This window comes from Astyanax mexicanus, chromosome 14 (genome assembly GCF_023375975.1).
Source record: "Astyanax mexicanus isolate ESR-SI-001 chromosome 14, AstMex3_surface, whole genome shotgun sequence".
Taxonomy (NCBI): domain Eukaryota; kingdom Metazoa; phylum Chordata; class Actinopteri; order Characiformes; family Acestrorhamphidae; genus Astyanax; species Astyanax mexicanus.
Genome location: NC_064421.1, coordinates 16,796,185 through 16,821,230, shown reverse-complemented (window position 1 = coordinate 16,821,230; position 25,046 = coordinate 16,796,185). Strand labels below are relative to the sequence as shown.

The 25,046-nt window shown below is 38.3% G+C and overlaps 1 protein-coding gene across 1 annotated transcript in view; it reads right to left on the bottom strand.

The window, feature by feature from the left end:
- Window positions 1–271: 271 nt before the first annotated feature.
- LOC103042905 (kelch-like protein 29) overlaps window positions 272–25,046 on the bottom strand; it is a 153,251-nt gene continuing 128,476 nt past the window's right edge. The window contains exons 12-14 of the mRNA XM_049463972.1: window positions 14,718–14,911; window positions 4,170–4,314; window positions 272–503 (exon numbers count right to left, since the gene is read on the bottom strand). Of these exons, the coding sequence (XP_049319929.1) occupies window positions 320–503; window positions 4,170–4,314; window positions 14,718–14,911 (523 nt within the window). The 3' untranslated portion in view covers window positions 272–319. The remainder of the gene's footprint in view (window positions 504–4,169; window positions 4,315–14,717; window positions 14,912–25,046) is intronic.

Below are 25,046 nucleotides of genomic sequence, written 5' to 3'. Positions count from 1 at the left end.
AACGGCAAAGATTAGCGTCTACATTCCATATGGGTGAGAGCTGGAGGGAGAGAAGGAGGTGACGGAATAACTGAATGAAGGAGAGAGAGTGGGGGAGAGAGAGAGAGAGAGATTTCACAAAAGGCTTCAGTATAAGAACTGATAATCCGGGGGGCAGCGAGGGCTAGTGAGTGAGTGAGTGTGTGCAGACATAAAGATGAAGTGTGTGTGTGTGTGTGTGTGTGTGTGTGTGTGTGTATGTGTGTAAAGGAGGCAGCAGGGTTTTTTGGCCTGTGTGTGTGTGTGTGTGTGTGTGTGTGTGTGTGTGTGTTCTCCAGTGTCAGCCGCTTTGAATGTACTTCTTGATGACCACACAGCCGTGTCTGAAGAGTGGGCAGGGCATGCTTTGCTGCAGTGTCCAAGCATTGGCACAAGGGTCAAAGGCCTCCATGTTCCCCAGCGCCGGACCCTCACTGCTCACAATGCCTCCAGTAGCATAGATCTTCCCATCCAGGACCACCGCACTGCATGAGCAAAGTACAAGAGGAAAAAAATAAGATAACAAAAAATACAAGATACTTTTGTATTGCTAAAGCCAATGCCTTTCAACTTCCTGCCAGTGATCATGATTGAATACAGCGCATAATTTCTCAATGCCCACATACAGCTCTGGAAAAAAAATAAGAGACCACTTAAAAATGATGAGATTCTTTAATTTGACCAAATTAAAAACCTCTGGATGATCACAAACCTTTAAAAATCAAGCTGAACTGCTTGAATTTTTGCAGCAGGAGTGGCATAAAGTTATACAAAAGCAGTGTGTAAGACTGGTGGAGGAGAACATGCCAAGATGCATGAAAACTGTGATTTAGAAACCAGGGTTATTCCACCAAATATTGATTTCTGAACTCTTAAAACTTTATGAACTTGTTTTCTTTGCATTATTTGAGGTCTGAACGCTCTGCATCTTTTTTTCTGCAAATAAATGCTCTAAATAATATTTTATTTAGAATTTGGATGAAATGTCTGTAGTTTATGGAATAAAACAGCAATGTTCATTTTACTTGTATACCTATAAATAGAAAAATCAGGGAAACTAATTAAGAAATTGAAGTGGTCTCTTATTTTTTTTCCAGAGCTGTATAAAGGGTTTGTTTGACAGAACTTATTTTGTATTAATTAACTGTTAAACATGGTGGTGGTAACTTCATACTCTGGGGCTGTTTTGCTGCCAGTGGAACTGGTACACTGTAAAAAGAGGAATGGAATTTAGAAGGAGGACTACCACATTATTAATAGTGTAGGAAAATAGTAATATCATATCAAATTCTATCGCAATATTTTGTTTGGCAACAATGTAGCTTTTTTGTTTGTTTTGTAATTTTTGTTTACATTGGTTTCAGACAGTGGTTCATTTTGTGATGTGTTTAAACCCTGACCACGAGATAGCAGTGTTGTACTGTAATTAGGTCCCACTGTTAAAATCTTTTCTTTTGCTCAGATTTAGAAATATGATATTTTTATATGACAGTTTTTTTTTGCAATATATTACAACATACTGAGTCATATCCCGTGTATCAAGTTCTTTTCAGTACACAGCTCCACTCATTATGCAGAATTTCTTCACCATAATCTGGAAACCCTTGCTGTAGGAACCCCATGATGATCCCACCAGATCAACACTTCAAATCCTATTTTCTTCATCCTTATATTAGCTTTCTTGTGAAAGAATGCTACACAGTTTCACTGCCAGAGGAAGAATAAATCATTTTACTTCCTAATCTCCTGCTTTTGCAGTGTTAATTTCACACCCTCAGCATGTTTCAAAATGCTAATGCGGAAACTCTTAGCACTGTGACTGGAACTGACGTACCGTTTCTGGGAAAAATACAGTACTTGTAACACAAATACACACAAGCACACAGCAGAAATGAGTTGAGAAACACACATACAGATGCACACAGGCTTTACACACACACACACACACACAGTTAATGTTTTGAAGATATGGTGCACAAGCAATTGTTCTGAGGCTCATCCACGCTTCATCTGCCACTGAGCTAATTACTCTCTCTGCTGTGAATACCAATCAGCAGAGGAGACAGATGCAGCCCAAAGCTTCACCCAGGGGAGTAGAAATGAATTCTTATGAGTGCAAAGCTTTTCCTGCTTTCTCTTTTTTTTCCCATTTAACCAAAGCAACTTATCGCATTATCGCTGTTTCTTCTGGCCTGCAGTGTCTTTTTTTTAGTTTTAGACAGTTTTATAGGTAACGCTTCTTATGAATGCAAATAGATTGACATACATAACACACTATACACATTTAAACACATTTTTGTCACATTATTGTATGTGACATAAGGATGTGTTCAATAATACATTGTGTGTGATAAATGTTTAAGAAATTTTATAAGACATTATAAAACCTCTTTTATTAAATCACATACGTGGACTTTTATAATGTGCTGTAGGGTTGGGCGGTATAACAGTAATATAGTATACCATGGTATCTCCAAACGAGGACGGTATTTCATAAATATGATGTGTCTGACGTTCCAAATTTCTGCTCTGTGTCTAGCTAATACAGATCAAATTAACTTATTTATTCATTTATAAGTGGAGATTCTGTCGGACAGACTTAAGAGGATTCTGTGGGAAAAAAGAACATAAGCCATGATGCTCGCTAAACTGAAGTCCCCTGATTAGCTGTGATAGACATTTTGAATCATCAGACTGATAGTTTAACATTTGCTGTATATCTGACTCAAACATTTTTGCAGTGTTCATTTAGACTGTACACAAACTAAACTTCGTATTTGATTATTTTTCTTCATCTGTGTTTCTACTCTGCAATGCTGCATCTGCAGCAGTTTGAAAAGAAGCAGGCTGACTTCACGTGTATCAGAGAAGGCATGTGCTGGTTTTCACCCTCCTGGTGTTGGGGAATCACTAGTGATAGAGGGAGTCTTAATGAATGGGTTGGGTAATTGACCTTGTTAAAAAAAAAAAAAAAGAAGCAGAATTGGATGCTATTGTAGCCAGGTAAACACAGGACTTGTGCAGCAACCACTATTATAAGGTATTGTTTGTGCCTTATAAATGTATGTATTCATAATGCATTAAAAATACAGGATTTATAAGTAGTGTTATCTTAGTTTCTTAACATTCCAACACTGTAGATTAGGGGTGTGCAATATAATATCGTACACAATAATATTGCCAACATTTTTGAATATCGTGAACGATATTATACCCTGAAATATCGTCATATTACCTACCCCTAATTACCATACTGTTCTTATTTCCCATTATATATCTATATCTAGAGATTATATCTGTCCAGTATCATTTATTGTACCTTAATCCTGGATATATGGAGATATTTGAAGCGCATTATTAGGATTATTGAATTCTGTTATAAATCTTGTATAAAATTGTATTTTTTAATGTCTATGTATGCAATAATAGAATTTTATTTTAATTTAGTTGCAGTAGTGTATTCTCAAAATAATATATGTTTTTTTAATTCAGTGTTTTGTCATATTGCCAAGAGTATCGTGATCTGGAAAATACCATGAAATATCGTGAAATTATTTTAGGGCCGTATCGCCCACCCCTACTGTAGATATGTAGTTAAAACTATAGAAAGACAGAAGAAATCAGCCTTCTTTTTTTGCTGTGCTGGTGAACCATGTTGGAGCTAAAACCATTTGAAAAAAGCTTTTTCAGCCTGTGTACTTCTTTACACACTCAACCCACAGTAAACAGACAAAGCCTTTGATAAGTTTAAAACTATAGAAAGTGGTGAGACAAAGAAATACTTTGGTGCTTTGATCTCTGTGCTTCGAAAAGTTTTACAGACTGGAGAAGAAGGAAGAACTGTTGGAAATGATGGATTCACTTAAAAATCTCATCTCTCCACAGTAAAACACAATGACCCAGTGATGTGGAAAGGGCTGCTGCTGAATGCATTACACTTACAAGATGTGTCACATTTTCAGCAGTGATGGTTTAATACGGGCTGAGAGAATAAATGGACGCTGTCCACTACGAGGCCTGGCTCTAGCTGTGACCGCTATTTCTCAGGAGCAGGACGGATATTGCGAGCAGGACGGACACTGATGCGTAAAAATAGAAGCCAATCGCAGGCTGCTGATATTATTGCCTCCAGGCAGCCAGAATCTTCTTACCTGCAGAACTGCCTGGAGTGGTTCATGTTTGGTCCGGCTTTGATGTTGCCCTTCTCCGGGTCGTAGATGGTGGTGGCTCGGGCGTACGCTCCCCCCAGGATGAAGATAAAGCCATTAAGCGTTACAGCAGGAGCATACTTGTTATCTGTACAGAACACACACACACACACACACAAACAGAGTAATAGAATTACATCAGATTCTACCTTACAGAAGAAATGTTACACCCCCTTGGGTCCAATCCCATGTTCTACCAAAAAGCCATTAAAGGAAGAACTACTCCGCCAGTTCATTCCCAGGATTAGCACTGTCCCAATGAAAGCTCAATTTAATGAGCGGAGATTGAAATGGCAGAGCCTCCAGGTTCCGACAGCAAATTCATCATAAGTAACTCGTCCCCTGCTTTGTTCACCCCCTCATTATACTCATTACATGAATGGAAAAGCAAGTAACTGTGTCACTGGAAAAGTTGGAGGTCATCACGCTGCCCCCGGTATTGATCATCGATATCGTGGCTCCCTCCAAATTATGCAGGTTTGAGTGCAATTCACTTCTTCTTTGGGTTTGAGTAAATAAGCAGGAGGGAAAGGCATGAATAATTGATGAGGCCAAGAAAAAAAAAATAATTGAATTCAATCACGCTCTCCACAACAGCTGCGATTTCAACCTCATCCGCTGAAGTAAAACTTGTGTATGGTTAATTAAATTTCGTGCCCTCTCACGTTCTGGAGTGGGGGCTCCTGGGGAGGAGGGTGATATCATGGATAATGTATAAAAAAAGAAAGAAAAAGAGAAAGTCAGAAAAGAAGAATTCATCTACTCACTTGAAAAAGTATGCATTGCTATTTCTTATAATTCATATATGGCACATATTAGCAGATTTGTGTATGAAAAAAATATCAAATATTGTCATCTGCTCACAATTCCTATGTTTGTACCTAGCTGTCATGGGGGGTGGGGTTTGCTTTGTCTGACTTACAAGCATACAAGAAGTTCCTTTTGAGAGCTTTCTTGCTATCCAGAACTCATATTGACTTCCATTTGTCCCCTGAATTGCCTTTTCTCTTGCATAAGAAGGAACTGGCATAATAAAAGTATTGTGAACCTAAAGTGTTTTTCCCTTTTATTGCTTTTCGAAATTGAACCATGGTCAATAAAATTAGACATTTTTTGACTGATGATGTTAAAAATTAAGCCTTTTAATGTCAAAGTGAAAACAGATGTTTACAAAGCAATGCCAATTAAATATGAATATATATCATGTAAAATAAGATATGTATTTATTTTTAATTTAAAATCATTAAATAAAAAAGTTTTCATTTTGACTACAGTCACTAAAAGAAAATGATGCTTAAATGAGGTCACCCGTTATGTATAAATCTGTTTCACCTTGACAAAAAATTGTTTTGTAAGTTGATTTTAAAAAGACAAATTATGTTGACAATGATTCCACTTATAAAAGCAATAAAGGGAGAAAACAACCAATTGGGTGAATACTTTTTAGAACCGCTGTTGTTGCTTCAGCACTCACATGCTGACATTAGGACATACCATGACCTAGAGATACTGAAGGTCAGTGGGGTTCTTTTTAAATCCTTAACAGGCCAGAAGTTTTGTCAATTGTAATAGAAAGTATAGAAAAATAGTCAAGTAAATCTGCAACTGTCAGGATACAATGAATAAAATCATAAAATTATCTTTTAACACAGTTCATGACCTCCAAAACTTCAGTTTATTATCTATTTTCAGTTATGCAGAATTTGGGTTTGATTCCTGTTACTGACCTGAAATTATTAAGTGGAGTTTTCAGTCCAAGTGTCCTGTAGGAGATTTCAAAGCCCTCAAATTTTCAGTGTGTAAATAAGTTATTTTTCTGCAGAAAATACAGGTTTTGTATCACCTACACCTGTAGCTTGTATAAGGGTCCAGGCATGCTAATAGGTTAAGGTCTTTATTTATTTTTATACAGTGCAAGGGGATGGGTGTGAATATGCAGTACGTGTGGGTGGATTTCTGACAGTCTAGCTTGAGAATATAAAGTTCAGAAATATATAGTCACAGCGTTGAGCTCTAAACAGGGTAAATACAGACTCAGACTCTGTATCTGAAATGTGTGCAGCGTTCCAGCACACCACAACTCGAGCATTAGGAGTGCGCTTGGCATCGGGCCCAGCAGTAGTTGTGCCTAAGCCTCTTGATTTAATCTCCTTTTGACACATAGCTTTCTGCTTGACCACACATATTTGGGGAGGGAGTCTGTCATCAAGAAATGATTTCGAAGAACTACCGTACATGACGTTGTCTGCTGTGTGTGTGTGTGTGTGTGTGTTTGTACAACATGCTCCTCACCCCCTGCTGTGCACTGAAGTGTCAATCTGCCATCCTCAGCAGGAGAGTGGGACTGGTAAAAGGGGCTCCTATAGGAGTCGCTATCTCTCTCTCTCTCACTCCCACTCTCTTTCTCTCTTTCTCTCTCTCCTCAACACACACAGCCCATAAACTGATAAAGCATAAAGCTGATCCTCTCATCTGCACACTCTGACTCTGTCTTTTACAGTTAAACAAAGTTTTTGTGACTCCCGCAGCCCGCTGTGCACTGGTGTCATTCCTCCGCTCTCTGATGTGCCAGCTCTCCCGCAGGCCACTCGCTCCACAGCGGGTTTATTTACATGTTAAACACATAACATTAGGCCACGCTGCGCCAGAGCCTCCCACAGCGACTTCCTGCCCATCCGACACAATGAGAGGGGGCCGGTGGGGGGTGCAGCTGGTCACTCAGTGTCTGGGCGGCTGTGGTACCGCCATTCCCCAGCGATATGAGCGACCGAGACAACAGAGAGCACACTCGACATTAAACACATCACTAGCTCCCCCAGCCTTCAGTTAGACCCAGCGGCCATGAGACAAACTCCTGCAGAGCCACAGCTTTCACACAGCTCAGAGCAGAGTGCTATGGTGGAGCACTGAAGTGTCCACAGCATTTTTAATTGTTTTAAAATTCCGTCTGCGACGAGTCTGTCCCTGTCTTTTGGGGACGTGGCGACAAATATTAGCCTGGTAGACTGGAGACACTGGAGAGCACTCAAAAGTCAGTCATTGCTGATGAAAGCAGAATTGTGGCAATATTTAATGTAGTAGTTTGATTTACTCATTTCTAACAATTTTTAACCCTATTTTTAGTGCTGCCATTATTAAAGGAGAACTCTGGTGTAAAATGGACTTTTGGTGTAGTAAAACATGATAAAAGTACTTACTTTGGATGAATAGCACACCCCTGTTTTCCCACAGCGCTCCGATATCCAGAAATTTTAACAGTTTGTCAAAACACCCTTCAGACAGGGTGACACGGAGCATAATCGATTTTCCCACAGTTACCCAGATTCAAAGTAGCTCCACAAAGTAGGGCCACACCTCCTTGCTAGAATCCGGAGAGCCCTGACATTTAAAACAAGGCATTAATAACTTAAAAAAAAAAAAAGCACGAAGTTTATTAAAAAAACACTGTTTACATTCCATAGCTTTGCTTCAGCTCCATGCCCCACCATCACTGTGTACTGATAATGACTGACATATATATAAATATATATATAAGAGATTCAGCATAGCCTGCCTCCTGGTGCCGGCTGTTTTGCTATGTGGAGTCTGTGTATATGTGTATATATAAGTCTAGGTCATTATCAGTACAATGATGGCGGCACACGAAGCCGAAGTAAAGCTGGGGTTATAGGATGTAAACAGTGGTTTTTAATAAGCTTCTTGTGCACTTTTTAAGTTATTAATGCCTCGTTTTAAATGTCAGGGGTCTCTGATTTCTAGCAAGGAGGTGTGGAGCTACTTTAAGTCTGGGTGACGAGGGAAAAGTGATTTATCGGGGTAGAAAGCTGTGGGAGAACGGAGGTGTGATATTATGCTATTTTACTCTGGAGTTCTACTTTAACATGTTAGTCCATGCGATTCCACCTGAAAATTCGTACATTTTTTGTGCAAATTAATCACAAATTTACAGATAGGTAAACACATTGTCGCTACTGTTGAGTTCAGAAGCTAGATTATAGATTAAATCTCATAACTAACACTCACTACCTCTTCTCTATATCACTCACTTATTCACTGACTACCTCTCTCTCTATCTCTTACTTTATATCATTTATTCATTCACTACCTCTCTCTCTATTGCTTACTCACTCATTCCTTCTCTCTCTATTGCTCACTCACTACCTCTCTCTCTCTTGCTATATCACTCACTCACTCACTCACTGTATCACTGTATCACTCTCTCACACACACACACACACATGCACCCTTTTAATTTGGCACATTTCATGTGATATTAAACTTTTACTCAGCACATTAAACTGATTTAATTTAGCACAAAATAAGTTCTAGTTTGTTTGTCAGACAAACTACACACACTACAGTTGTTTCTCCCTGTCTGTTAGCTGCTAGGTGGCTAACATAATTGCTAATAATACAATAAATACAGTACAGTTCACAAGTTTCTTTAAAACTAATCAGCAGTCTTAATGTTTTTTATAGGATTAAATCAGTATTTTGCACTTGTCATTTCTGCATGAAACTGTAATATTTATAACAACAAACAGACAATAATTAATAATACATTAAATATTGTACAATTTACAAGTTTCTGTAAAACTTATCATTTTGTAATTGTATTATTATTTTTTTTATTTTGATTCATAGAATTTTTCTGGTTTTGTCTTTTTTCCTGGCGTTACAGGTATCGTCTTGACTTTCACAGCTCCCTGGACTGACCTTTCCCTGTGAAATGGATTAACATGGTATAGTGTCCATACAAAGTGTACAAAAAACTCTTAAACTGTCAATGTAATGTCACTTACATACAATGACTGTACACTATTAACCAACCAATTATATATTTTACAGTATATATACACATTATTCACTTATAAACAAGAATGGAAAATTCAATTGAAACATAGTTAATTGCTGTTGATGGTCTTTATAGCAGGTCTGGCTGAACAGAAGAGATTGTGGAGAAAGGTTTAGGGACGGTTTAGTCACTGCTATATTTCTGGATCAAAGCCCTGGGCTGTTTTTAAACAGGGAAATGCCAAAGATGACACGGCTAAAACTCCACACACAACCTTCAGGCCAAAACTGCCTGTATCTCAAAAACATGTCTACATAAGTGTATTCAAACCCCGACAGCGGACTGCTATAAGAGTAAAAGGTCTAATGTTGAGTTATTTCCAACACACACACAAACACACACACTCTCTCTCTGCCACGGGGCCTCAGACACTTCATTATTTGTCTGCTCAAGCATACCTGCACCACTTGACATTACTACAGCCCTTTGCGGATGAACGGCTGCTTTAGCAGTAATCAGCAGAGTATGTCCGCTCTTCCACACCGCCGCTCTATTGGAACCTGTCCTGTGCACGGTGTTACACCAAAACACACACTCTGAACTTAAAGTGACCTCGCCTTCAGTGAACTTTAATTGTTCCTGTTCATGTTGAAGTATAAAATGGTTAGGTCATGTTTACAGTGTCTAAATATGATTAGAATTTAATAAAACAGTAATTACTGTCCCAGAAGAGTCATTATAGAATAGGACACGGTGTCTTTTGGTGCCTCATAACTTGAAAAAAAAAAAAAAAAAAACATTATTTACTTTTTCATTTCCTGTCATGCATGTGTCCACCCTGTCATGGCAAGAAGCAAAACAGGGTGGACAATTTTAGCGAAAACTGGCATTTGATGAAAACATGGTTTATCTAGAGTAGTAAACCTGTTATTCATGGTGACTCTGTTCTGTTTTAAAGATGCATTTCAACTACAGTGATATTCTAACATGATAGCACGGACAACTTACAGTAAGCTTAGATAATATGGGCCTGCTTACCCTGCTTTTTTTTTTTTTTAAATAAACCCATAATAAATTCAGATATTATATACATATTTTTCAAAGACAAATGTCCAGTTTAAAACAACATTACAACGTATTTTTACCTTAAAATTAAGCATCTGTATAGTTGCTATTCCAGACTGGGCACCCTACCAACTTCACAATGTAATTGGTGTACATATCTGTGTAAAGTTTGGTAATCTTACTCTTAATTTACAGTCCAATCACTGATTTTATTTATATATCTCTTAGAATCCTAGAAATGTATTCACAAGTGCTCTTTTTAAGTTAGGATTAAAGCATGAATTACACTTCCTGACAGTCTGTATGATTTATTGCTTAATTACACTCTCACCAAGCAAGCATTTATTAGGAAGAAGACTCTGCTGGACTTGGACACTCCAGGACTGGAACGGCCTCTTCCTGTTCTTAAGGTATGTATCCGTAAGAAACAATTAAAATTAGGGCTGCAGGATACAGTATATTGGTTAAGCATCGTCATTGCAATGTGCACATGGTCATTGTACCTTGTACAAGACTGTTTAAATGCCCAGTTAATGGGCTGATTATTGTTGTTGTTTTGCTGTTTTCCTCGGGTTTTGAGTGATCGGCTGATTCTGAAGTGCTTCCTAAGCTCTCAGTCATGGGTCCTGCATTGTTTAATATCGCAAAATATTTAATTAAAATCAATTTTTAAAAAATTGCATCGTCAATTTTTTCCAATATTGTGCAGCCCTAATTTAAATCTTTTCAAAAATTATTGAGGTTAAAAAGTTGGCAACTTTTGATTTACATTTTTAAAATGTATTTAATATAATATGAGAAGTCATAGTGTAGCTCAAAGTGAGTTGCTATTAGAGAGAGAGAGAGGGGGAGAGAGAGAGAGATATAGAGTATGCTTCTCTCTCTCTAGGGGTGGGCTGTGCTGCTGTGCGTGTGCTTTTTTAAAAGGATGTAACCTGATTCTTGTAAGACTCATGCTCCATGTGTTCTAACCTTTCGCTGAGACCTCACTTGACCTGGCAGAATGCAGCGTGTTATTTACATACCATTAGTCACACAAACCCTATTAATCAGCTCATTACTTGGTTCCAGTGCGCAAATGCTGGCATGGCAAACCTGTTCTTTTGAAATCCAATCCAGCTGTATGAAGCAATATTACATTAGTATTAGTTGCCTGCTGGTGCTGTGTCAGTCATACACCATGTCTGAAGCACATATAGGCCTGTGCTGTAAACTTTATTGGCTGGCTTGACACGCATATATTAATTGCTGTAATGGATAACGTTACTAAAATGGATTTATTCATCTGAGGTCGCTGCAGGCTTTTTTTTTTTTCTGAAATCATTTAAAAAGTGTCTCCCACTCTTTTATATCATATATCTTATTTCTTTTATTTCTATTTATATATCTTATTTCACCCCCCACCACTACTGCACCTTGTTTCTGTCTCATGTATGTCTATTTGTGTCCCTGCTGTATTGTACATATAGTGTCTCCCATTCTCTCTTTTATTATATCTATTATCTGTACTTGCTGTAAAATTTGGGAAGGAGAGTAACGTATCTTCAATTCTCTGTATGTCCTGTACATATGCAGAATTGACAATAAAACTACTTAACTTGAAAAAACTTAACCCAATAAATAAATGATTGAAAACAATAAAGAAAAAGAATAGAATAAGAGGAAGAGCTGCATGGAGTAAATGACTCTGCTACAGTAGAGAGCAGAAACAACATTCTCACATCTATAAATGGAAACAGCTGCTTTTCAATAAGCTGAATTATGTAACGCCACTGTGTGTGAATCAGAGCAAAGGGGGCAGAAAATGTGCTACAAAGTGCAAAAATCTGTGTATTCTTCTGGCCTGAATTATTTACTCACTCCAGCAGTGTATCAAAAAGGAGGTTCTTGCAATAAAAGACCACAAATAAAGAAAGAAAGAAAACGATGGAGCTGAACTACTGTATGCACACCCACTCAAAACTTTTCTTCACAGGGATTTCTAGTCATGGCCTTTATTTGGCCTCCATCAACTAGTTGTGTGGCATTCGCTCGCTCGCGGACATATCTGTGATTTTATAAAAACTTGATGTTGAGTCAGTCTGTGTTTGTGTCACGGTTCTTCTCCACAAGACTTCGGACCAAGTGTTCTCAGCGAAACGCACTTTATCTCTATAAAACAGCCAGCCAGAAAAAAAAGTACGATTAAGTGAACTCCACTTCCTTATAGGCTTATAAGGATGGTTTGAGGGTGTCTTGAGTTTTGCTGGCTGTTGCTTTTTTGGCCGTTATTTTTCCCTAATGGGCGAACGGTAACCTTTCTTTTTTTTCCTGATCAAACACCTCCTCTGGGCTGCACCTGCTAACCCGTCTCTGAGGGCTGAAATTGCTATGAGTTACGGGTTAAAAAAGCCACTTTCCCTAGAGCCTTCCTTCAGTCTGGATCACCACACACTCACCTCCTGCACTCACACAGTGCTTTTAACAGCAAAGACTTCACCATCTATTTATTATTGACTACAGAGGAAACTGATAGAAATGTCTGATAGCAATGTGACCTAACAGAGAGCAGGGCTTGTCGGAGATGAACCTGGCTTAGTGGTACAAGATCGATCGATCGATCGATCGATCGATCGATCTATCGATCTATCGATCTATCTATCTATCTATCTATCTATTATATTTTTTATAATTTATATAAATTTATATATATATTATTATTACTATTTTTTTTTTTTAAATGCCATTCGTCTCATAATTTCATTTTAACCTTTAATTATAAGAGCAACCCGATGCTTCCATCTGCTTTACTAATCCTGTTTAAAGGTTGATTGTTTATATTTGTGCTTGAAAACATGAAACAATCCGGTGATGGAATATTTCTACATACATTTTACATTTTATCTGATTTCTGCTCAATCTGCTGCACAAGTAGCATGTTGTGAGTTATCTCTGTTAATAATGTACACATGTTTTGTGCCTAGTGAAACTAAAAAAGAAATATTAAAAAAACTTTAAAACTGAAAGTGTCAGTTTGATTCTTTAAAAAAAACAAACAAAAAATGTTTTTGCTCACAGTAACACATTTTCTCATTCATAAACACCCTCACTGCACTGATTAACTGATTAACTCTGCTGCACAGAAGAGAAAAAAAACTTCACCTAAATTAGACTGAGGTAAATTTACCTCGGAAGTCAGTGGGGAATTAATGAACTTTGTATGCACGACATTTTCAACAAAAGAACATGCCTTACATACCTCCACTGAGAAACCCTTATATTTAACAGACAAATTTTATTAGTCAATTTTTATTTTTATAAATGTACTTTTTTAAAGAAGGTTTTTGATTGTATTAACAGAGAACTTAATATCGTTTCTACATGGGTTTTGAATGTGGTCCAGATAATGAGATTAAAACAAAAGAAATAGATTGGGAGATTTCAATTTCAGTGTTTTGTGATGTTAAAAAAAAAGTCAGTGTATTAGTGTATCTGATATGATTTACTCCTCCACATTTTAGTTACACTTTGTAGTGGAAGTTGCGTATTGTATTGAATTGATTCTGTGTTGATTTTGGAAAATTACATTTATCTGTCTATAATGAGAACAAATCTGTCCCAAAATGACAAAGATGATACACACACTGATATTTACGCACGTTGCCTTTGTTCTTTTGCCAGACTGCCAGTGTTGTGCCAGATTTCAGTTCTCTGCCAGAATCTGATTCTCTAAAGCCATGTTCTGTTCTGTTCTTTGTTGTCAAGAAAAACTCATTACCAACAGTTTTTAATAAACAGAAACCACAGGAATTGTGGGTATAATCTGTTGTGCCCATACAGCTGCGTGTCACGTGCACATGAAGGGGAGTCAGAGAGTCTGGCAGAGAGTCAGAATTCGGCACAGGACACTGACTGAAATAAGTGTGTGCTTACAGGCAAAATTATGCATGAAACACAATCTGACTGTTCACATTTATGATACACACCCATAAATTAGATTATATACACATCTGATATAAAGTCATGTATGAAAGAGTCTCAAATCTGATTTGGAAAAATTGGATTTGACTATAAAAAAAAAAAAAAACAGTTCTCCGTCACATTAATGCTTAAAATGGGATTTATATCACTTAAGCCATGTAAATGTAGCCATTGCTTATTTATGAAATAAAATAATTATTTAAATATATACATATATCTTTTGGACTATCTCTGATTCAGAAAAGAAAGTGCAAGGTTTCCTTTGCTTTCTAATTTGGCATCCAAACATGTGCTGATTGAGCATCAATATTTATTAGCTCATTAGCAGGGCAATTTTGATTGGCTTTTAAGATAATACACAAAAATATTAGAGCAAAAAAGAAAAGGCCAAATGCTGCTTTGATCACCACAACAATTTACAACAAGACTTTCTAAATATGACTTAATTACCATACCACACACTTTGCATGCAGTAGTGCAATTACCACTGAATTTTATACATTTCACCCATTATCTGTTCTAATCAACAGTTCTATAGATGGGAGAGGGAGATCAGAGCGGAAATCATTGGTGTTCTTGTTTAAACACAATGATAAAAGTGCACTTTTCTCCCCGTTTAGAGGATTTCAGCATTAGATAAAAGACAGAGTGGAAAAATAACGCAGTCTTACCGATCATCGGGGATTCTATGAAGCTCCAGGCGTTGGTCTGAGGCACATACGACTGCAGTACTCCAGCTGAGCGGCCAGCCTCATTCACTCCTCCAAACACATAGATCTTCCCTCCGCACACTGTGGCTGCTGCTGAGTGCACAGGCTTGGGCAATGGGGAGACCGTCTCCCACTGATTTGTGATGGTGTCGTACCTAGAATACACAGAAATATTTCATTAACAAGGCCCCTGCTCTGCTCATCCCCGGGTTAGAAGGATTAGAATCATTTATCATATTTGGTTTGGAAAAACAGTATTAAAGAAAAACACACACTTATTAAATGTGTTTGTAAAAATCAGAGCAAGCTGGACCTGGCACAACCTGGCGATGTGCTTGGGTCTGTGTGTTTTTATTATTATATTCTTTCCCTGTCAGTTCAGATATCGTATCATGCACGGATAATTCCCACCAACTAGCTTCACGGGTCAGTGCACTCACTGTATACCAAGCAATGCTTCCATTATGTGCCTTCCTTATTTTCATGTGGACATTTAAGGAACTGCTTTAAGGGTAAGCTAAATCATGTCAAGAAAATCAAGAAAAAGCATTATATTTTATATATTGGCATTTGTGCATTGTATTATCAAGAAAGTAAACACCTTTAAAATTATATATCAATGACCTAATGCCAGTCCAACTGCATTATATTCAGTAAAAAAAGTTTTAAAAAGCATAAAACTGGTTGAAAGAGTAATCGCTGATATAGTATGCTTAAGGTGTTTTAAAACTCAGTTTTATGTGCTTTACAGAAAAAATAAGAGTTGAGCACATGTAAGAAAATATGAGCTCATTATATACAAAAACTAATACTGAAAATGCATTTTATAAAGCCACAGCCAAGCCAAAAAACACTTAATGTTAATATAAATATTTGTGTAGACTTTTATTTATTAAGATTTTTAACTACGCAAATTAGCTTGTTAAACATCCTTCCATGTCACTGCGGCAAAAACAGATACTGTTTCTATAATCTAATCTATGCTAAAAATGTCTCTATGGTTACATTTTGCTTACTTTTATTTACTCTTTAGTAGAGAAGCCAATGTTAAACTAGTTTATTCCAAATCATTTTGGAGTATTTATTTTGGATCACTCATCACCTGCCAAAAAGTAGCAAAAATGAAGAAACAACGGAGGACTGCATTTATATATAGTTACAGTTTTTCGAGACCAGGTACAGCTAGAGACTACATGTTCCTCTAACAGACTGAGCACAAGCATAGGGCTGGTGATGTATATGTATTTTTTGTGCTTATTTTACCATTATTTTTTTTCCCCCTGTCAGATCGAACTAGCTTCACATCATGCCCAGATATTTCCCTCCACTAGCTTCACGGGTCAATGCACTTACACTATGCCATGCCACCATTATTTGCTTTCACTATTTGCATGTAAACAGCTAAGGAAATGCATTAGGGGTGACGTGCATGCCTGGCAATCAGCCTCGAATCAATTCCCCCTCCCCATGGGATTTAGTTACACCCTCGCTGGCTGTAGGCGAAAGAGGATGCACCCGCAACCATTTCGGAGGTCATTTAAATGGCAGAAAAAAAGAAAAAGAAAAACATGGATAGACACTGCTGGTGTCTGAGTCTGCAAGGTAACATCATTAAATTTCACTCTGGAATTCCTCCTTATCTAATCCAAAAGCACAAACCCACGGCACGGGTCGGAGCGGATGTTATGTGTGGACCGTGCAATCCGATAGGCATGGCTCTGATTGAGGGGCTGCACAACCCAGATTCCGAACCCAGATCCTGGATCAATTCTGGAGGAGGGCCTATGGGGAGTATCAGGAGGAGATTGCCTGTTAGAAGGGTGAAAATTGAGCAGGGAGCGCGACTGAGCCAGGCTTGCTCACTCAGACCATTATCGGTCTTAATAGGTGTGCAGAAAGCCCTAGTTTTCAGCTGGAAAGGGTCTGCAGATGAGCCCACCTTATCTAAGGCACATTTTGGAGATATATAAGGGGTTTCGCCAGAGTTAGCGGCGAGCTGATCTCTGCTACCCTGAAGGAACATAGCACCGCGGAATGTACGTCTCAAGCCCCAGCTGTAGCCCCGCTCAAATTAATTAAGTGATCCGAAATGACAAAAAATGCGAAATGCAGGCAGAGCAGGCTGCGAACAGTGGATCCCCTTCATATGACAAACAGAGCGGACGCTGAAATGGAAGCAGATGGCTCACAAATGCAATGTTTCAGCCTCCCCCTTGGTGCTCATTGAGAACGGTGCGGCTTCATTGTCAGCTCAGCGGCTCATGGCTGAGGCCATTAATTACACAGAGGGAGTGTGTTATCAGTTGACTTCTGCCGCTTTCTTTAATGAGACTTTTACAGTGCTATGCAGGAAGGAACTAATTACATAAAATATGGCCTTGGAGCTTCTTTTTTTTTTTTTTACAACTTCATATTATAAGCGATGCTACAAATATACATCCCGCTTCCACAGCACCAAAGATAAATGATTGCCTAGTCTCTTATGTCAGTCGTGTAAGCAAAATTACATAAAGCAGATGTATGATATTTGACGCATGAAGGAGGATTCTATTATCAAGCAAGCAAATGCATCTCATATAGAGCTATAATATATAATCTAGTCTGTTCCAACCAAAGTCTAGATGTTTTATTGTATGGGTTTAAAAAAAAAAAAAGAAAAAAGAAAAGAAAAACACACTGAAACACTTTGTGACTAGGGGCAGTGAGAGAACACACAATGTGGAACTGTGGGCAGCCAATGCCCAGGTAGCAGTTGGGGGCAAGGCGCCTTGGCAGTAAATGTTAAGGAAGGAGAAGGCTCTGTTTCTTCACTCCCTTGACTTGCAACCTTGAACCTTCTGCTCTCAAACCCATTTCTCAAAATTTCAGGCCAAGGCTGCCCTCTTTTCAAAAGATACAGTGCTGTGAAAAAGTGTTTGTTTGCTTCCTTCAGGAATTCTTTTTTTTTCATATTAACACAAGAAAACACAACAGTTTTTAAAATAAGGTTTTTATTATTAAGAGAGTAAAAAAACAAACCCACATGGTCCTGTGTGAAAAAGATGTTAACACCCTAGCAACAACTGCAATCAAGCGTTTGCGGAGGAATTTTGGCTCCATTTTTCTTTACAGAATTGTAATTCCGCCACATTGGAGGGTTTTCCAGCATAAACCGCATTTTCTAAGGTCATGCCACAGCATCTCAATAGGATTCAGGTCAGGACTTTAAATAAGCCACTTCAAAGTCTCACTTTGTTTTTCTTCAGTCATTCAGAAGTGGTTTTGCACTTTTTCACACAGGGCCATGTAGGTTTGGATTTTATTTTCTTATCCCTTAATAATAAATACCTTCATTTAAAAACTGCATTTTGAGTTTACTTGTGTTGTCTTCGACTAATATTTAAATTAGTTTGATGATCTGAAACATTTGGGAGTGACACTTTCACACCACTGTATTTATATATATAAATATAATTTTTTTCCATGTCAGACTGAGGTAGCTTTACAATATCTTGCCAAAAATCATGGGACAAGAACTATTACTGGGTCCCATGACGTTTGCCATGTCCCATGGAAACCAAAGAATGCACTGACAAGCGTGATATACATATCGAGCTTAATGCATCGAATGTGGATGAGATTTCTGCTGCTTAAGTCGCTTGTCTAGACACAGCAGCCACTGCTCTGTCCACTCCGTGTGATAATGCCTTCTACAATATAGAATAGTGTCCAGTATACAATGGACACTGTATTATTGTGGAAAGTTAAATGCCCTTGCAATTCCAGACATTCAAAGTCCTATCAGTGCACTGTAATCCCTGTATCCCCATATCACCCTAGCAATACATACATTTGCTACATAGCAACAGTTTCTTAGGAAGAAACTTATTACATAAAATAAAGGCTTGGAGGTTCTGTTTTTTTTTTTTTTTACAGCTGCATATAAAAAGCAATGCAACAAATGACATATAGGCAGTTTCTACAGCAGAAAAGATAAATGATTGCGGTTAAAGTTCCTTGTCTCTAGTCAGTGCTTTTAAATGAATTACCAAAAAAAAAAAAACATGTTCTCTTATTGAGCCTCTGAGGTTTACATTCCTGACCCAGCAATATGGCTGACTTTGCTTAAGCCAAATTTTAATTGCTTAGAGATTTTTTTTTTTCCCTAAGCAAAATCAGATCACAGCAGCTTGAACACGAGACCAATTAGAGCAAATTTAAAAAGCATTTTTTTCCTCTTTTATCAAGCCTTTAATCCCATTTTATCAACCTTAGCTAATCATGTTTTATTACTGCCTCAGATACCAGCACCTACTGTATATATATATATATATATATATATATATATATATATATATATATATATATATATATATATATATATATATATATATATATATATATATATATATATTTATTTCATGTGTAGACAGCGGTGTTAACTTCAGTGTGTGCCTGTGTGCGATGTGTTTTTGGCCTTGCAAGGAGTGTGTGTCTGACACTGCACAGTGTTTGCAATGCTGCAAAGCTCCGTGTGAACATGGGGGAGTGACACCTGTCTTTACTCTGCCTACTGTATCCCACCTGTCCCGAGGGAACCACGCGCTCCACCTCTCCTTTACAGCCAGCGTGAGACATCAAACACGCAGTTAAAGAAGCCTAAACATGTCTGGCAGCCAAAGACAGCTGAGGGGGGTCGGGGGGGTTGGGTGCACTCAGGGGCCAGCTCAACTTTGGAAGGGTCAGATACTGCATAAAATATCTGGTGAGCTGGCAAGTCCAGCGCGGGCTGACTGGCACGACGGCCTGTCATCTCATCAACACTCCTCTCGGTTCAGGTTGGCCAAACCCGTGACACCCACCACGGCATATCTTTATCTGAGGTTTCCTGACCCTCTATCTCGTGCCAGAGGTTTTAATAATATCTCAGTGTCCATAAAAGCCTCTTAAGCTATCCATCCGTGCCGGCCTCCCCATGAGAAATGACCCAGGGAGAAGAAGAACCCGGAGACGTTTGAGAGAGAATATCTTCTAATTTATCTCAAGTTTTAATTACAAAAACGGGACAGCCTAATAGTACTCTGAATGAATTCAATCTCTTCAAATTCCCTGAGACTAAAACAAACATCCTTACAGACTCAAAATACAAGAATGGCAAACAAACAGCTTTTCTCTTTAGTCAACAGGAGTAAATTGGTTGTGTGCTGCCAAAAAAGCTCCCGCCCAGAACAGTATGTGGGAGTGTAGATCCCAGCGCTACAGAACGAGCTGCTGGGAGCACGTTCGACCACACTGCAGCTAAATAAACAAAGGTCAAGTGCGCTGCAGCTGTCAACCATCAAAAGACTGATCTAAAACATGTCTGCATTAAAGCATGCCCTGCATTAATGTTATGATATGCAGATCTGTTATTGTTCTCTACACCACTGGTGAAAGTTTAGGGGAAGCATTACAAATATTCTTATAAAATTTTAGTGATATGGCAAGTGACTTAATTTTATTTTAAGAGAATAGTTATTAAATAATACCTACCTGTGTCAACATACTGCAAAATATGCATTAAATAATAATCTAAGTATATTTTCTATACTTGTTATGAATGCCTTTAACACAGTCTAATAGATAATAGTGACACTGACCCATAACAGCAAAAAGGGGGTTGATTACCCATCCTGGCAAGACTGCCTCACAAAACTAAAAGTAAAAAAGTCCTCAGGCAACACTATACTTTACTACATGGTTCCCAGAGCAGCAGTAATGCAATACAAGTAATGGTGTTACATAAACATTGTATAAAACCAAACAAAATATGTAATTAGTTACAGTTAGAGTTAAGCAATAAGATGTTTATTTATTTTGGCAAGGTCATTTTTTGCCATTCTGGAGTCTAGACTGCAGTTGGATAGTTTATTTTTTGCCTACAATTCTAACAACCCTACAGTAAATTAATATGTTCTATTACATACGTTCAGATGTACACCCCATCTCTGTAGGACTACATCGTAGAAGACATTACCACCCACAGTGGACACTGCAGTGGGTGGTAATGACTGTGACCGGCTTCTGGCTGGAATTGTCTGTAGGCAGGTTTCCATCCAAACCTTTCGAAAAAGAATGCGCAATTTCCAAATTTCGGCAGAAAAAAAATGCGAATTAAGCCGTGTTTCCATTCACTACAGTTATGCGAATAAACTTTAGATAACGTGGGAGAGGACGCCAAACAAGCATGGAGAGGTTTGATTCTGTTTTTGCTCTGTGCAGAATTATTTTCGTGTCCATTTGCCATCTCTACATGGTGATGGTGTTTGCTGTTCAAAGACGCCGGGCAGGACGAGCACTGGAAACGTTATTAAGGGCGGAAATCTCGGCGCGACCACGGCGACAGCCACCGTATACCTGGGAGCGCAAACGAAACAAATGAAACAAACTGTTCTGGGAGAACATCGTTCAGAGCCATTTTTCTGATCAGCTTTGCCATCCAGTATAGCGTTTATGTTGCTTTCGTCGATTAAATCAAGGAAAGCTGAAGTCTCCTCGTCTGTCCACACATAACGCGACGGACAATCCTGTCCCGCCATGTTTTAGGTCTGATCACATGGTACAGAATCACATGACTTGAGGCCTGATACGTCATTTTTTATGCGAAAAACCCTTTTCCATCCAGTTTTTCCGAATTTTGGCAATGCGATATTCTAACTTTTCCACCCCCTCCTAGCGTAAAAATCGTTTTGCGATATTTGGGGCTTTTTTCGAATTTTGGACTTTTTCCATCCAGCTTTTTTCATGCGCATTTTCAAAATGCGCAAAAACTTGGTGGATGGAAAACCCTCTACTGAAATCATACCACCATTTAATGCAAAAAGAGACCCCTCATGCACATCTCTCAGATCAGTGCAGCAATTTTTAGCTTTCATAGGACATGGCAAATAAAAGTCACAAGATATAATTTATTGTGTTTTAATCTAGGGATGCACTGATAAAACGCAATAAAGTACCCAGTAGCACTGATACAGAGACCATATCTGTGACTGATTAACTACTTAAAAAGTGTCTATAAACCCTGATAATTATAGTGGTTCATTTTGGTAAAGTCAGCGTTAAATATCCCAAATAAGATATAATTAGCAATTAGCAATTATGAGTGATGCGCCATCACTCTGCCTATTAGGAAACACATCAACTATTAATACATCAACAGAAAACAATGGAATACTCTATATGTTGTTAGCAATCCCCAAGAACTGGAAAAAAAAAAACAAAAAACAACATTAACATCAACCACTAAAAAGACTATTACTCTCTAGACACAAGGGCTGCAACGATTAGTTGATATAATCAACAATGTGGATTATAAAAAGTTGGCGACTAATCTTTAATTTGCAGCACTACACAATATACTGGGGACACTCGCAGTTTACACTCAACTCAGCCTATGTCTCCAAAAGTGCCCAAACACAACAGATCACATAATTCCTCACTAAATATAAGTACTTTCCACAATTAAAGGAAATTTAAAGACCATTTAAATCCCATGTTTAGCTGTTTCTATTAATATGAAGCAAAGACAGAGAAAACTAGAAATAGGAGCCGCACCCACAGCAAGCGGGGATGGAGGACATGGCAGAAATAAACATTGACTAATCGACTAATCAGAAAAATAATTACCAGATTAGTTGACTACCAAAATAATCATTAGTTGCAGCACTACTAGACACACTCTCTAAATATATCAAAAACACTGATTCAGACTCAGCTTGGACAGATCTAATTTAAACACTACAGTAAATCATATAATAATTAAACATGAGAAAATAATAATAATACTAGTTCTAGTAGGGACGCATAATAATCCTATAGCATAAACATGCTGCTGGCTTTAATCAAGCAGTGTCCATGCACATTGGCACATTGCTCTCTATTACCAGTGCCAGTTTTAGCACAGTATCAGTGCAACACTATTTTATTCAACAGTTCTTCCCCCTCCCCCAAATATAAACCTAGCTGCTATTTAACATGTTTGTCTTCACAATATTACAAATTGAGAAAGTCAAATTTAGTATTTTGTATCAAATACTTATATATTTACAAAATTAGACGCTTCTACGCTTCTAAAGGCAGAGTGCACTTTAGTATATGCACCTTTTAGTTTATCCACTTTGTAGCAAGGCCATCCGCAAGTCAGGAAGTAAAACACAGGAGAAAAGGCAGTAACGATACAGCTCATTGAGTAATCATGTCCGAGCACAGCACTGGTGCTTGTGCTATTAGTCATCTACTCAAACTGACCACCTTCACCATGTTAATAGCAGCTAAGGCTGTAGCACAAACTAGGCCAAGGTTGCTACACCAAACCTCCGATAAACACACTCATCTCCTGAGCAGGACTGCTCTTGTGTGTATAGAAAGAGAGAGAGAGAGAGAGAAAGGAGAGAGAGAGAGAGACTGTATTTGTCTAGGAGAAAGGAGGGCACCTTGAGATCCAGACAGGCATGGGAGAACAGGAGGAAGAGAAAAGAGAGAGAGAGAGAGAGAGAGAGGAAGATGTAAATCAAGTCCTGAGCCTAATTGGATTTGCACATTATGCTATGATAATGCAGTGATATTTGTGGCGTGTTGTGTGGTGAGGTAGTGGGCAGTGCAGCTTGCTGACCCATTGTACCTCTAGCATCATTATTGGGGCACTGCTCTGTCCATCCGTCAGGAAGAGAACGGATTACGGAGTCACGCAGGCCAACACACGCTGAGCAGTACCACACACACACACGTTTTCTCTCACCCACACACACACACATACACATATACACACCCTTAACACAGTGTATAAATATGGCAGTCTTGACTGCACACTGGCCCGGGCTACCTCCCGCCTCAAGGTTACGTCCATTCTTCCAGCGATCTGCCATCTCTGCTTCTCTACAGTTCATACATCTGCCCGTGGGAACGGTTGATCAATAGCTTCCCATCCGAATCCATTATATTTTTCCTCCAAATACATTGAAGACAGTCATTTAATCAGCCTCCTTTATCTGATACACGCTCTAGCTGTGAGCTTGGACACCTCCCAAAGCACCTGAGATCCATTGATCCGCTTGCATCCAAGCCAGATCGCTGTGATACACGTTTCTCCTTCTAAAGATAACACCTTGGGCTATTAATGAAAGATGCACGCTATTTCTGCACAGCATGCAACTTGCATTAGATATTATCTGGTGAGGTAAGCAATTGAAGCAACTGTACAGGGCCTATACGTATCCATTTCTCGCATATAGAACCTACAACGCTACAACACTTCTGATCCTGATTCAGCTCAAGCTCAGATTGGCAGTTCCTTAAAAGGTCAAGAGTATCATCCACTGACATTTTAGCTAAAGTTATTGAGCAAAGACAGTCAAGAGCATTTGCATTATGGGAAATCAACAGGGTATTATAATAAATTTGATGGGGACAGACTTAATCCATAACGTCCTTCGCGAAGGACACAAAGACAACTGCATCCTCTGTCAAAGTCCTAACTGATAATGACGGGGGAAAAAATATATATTCAAGGCTTTATCTTACACAAACACTACTTAGAGTGTTGTGCCTATAGTATGCTATATTTAATATATTATGTAACCCTTTCAAATTTGTCCAGAGCACATTCAAAATCCTACCTAAAGCCCTATTCAGATTAGGGATTAGTTTTACATGAGGAGGTGGGGTAATGCACATATTACCAGAGTTTCACAGTGATCCAAGTTTCACCCAAAAGTTAAGTTAAAACAAAAAAACATTGCAGAGATTAAAATCACACTACAAAATACAAAAAAAAAAAAACATGATGCTGCCTGGTACATTATCCAAATGCCTGTTTAAAAAGTCAAGTGTTTTGGTGTTTTTTTTTTTTAAATGACTGCAGAATTAGTGGATCTTGGTGAAGGAGGCAAATCGTGGTTGGAAGCACTCTCTTTTTAAGTGGGAAGACAGAACAGATTGTGGATTTAGGTTACCGGTAAACCCTGGCATAAAATTCTTATGGACTATGCACTCCTGTGTCAGTAAAGAATCTGGCGCCTTTTAAATTCTGTAAAATAAGCCTTAAAAATAACGTCAGGTTTTACTTTACGTTGTTTAAATTTGTGGCAAATAACTCATCAGAGGTGTGAAGCTTCTACTAGATTTAGGCTGCAAAGCCATTGTGTTATATAGACTATATACTATCTACATGTTATGAACACATAGCATGTCAATTAAAAAATAAAATAACATTTGACTTGAACTATAAGTGGGTTATAAGATTATAGGAAAGCTATCATCACAGTCTCTGGAGGT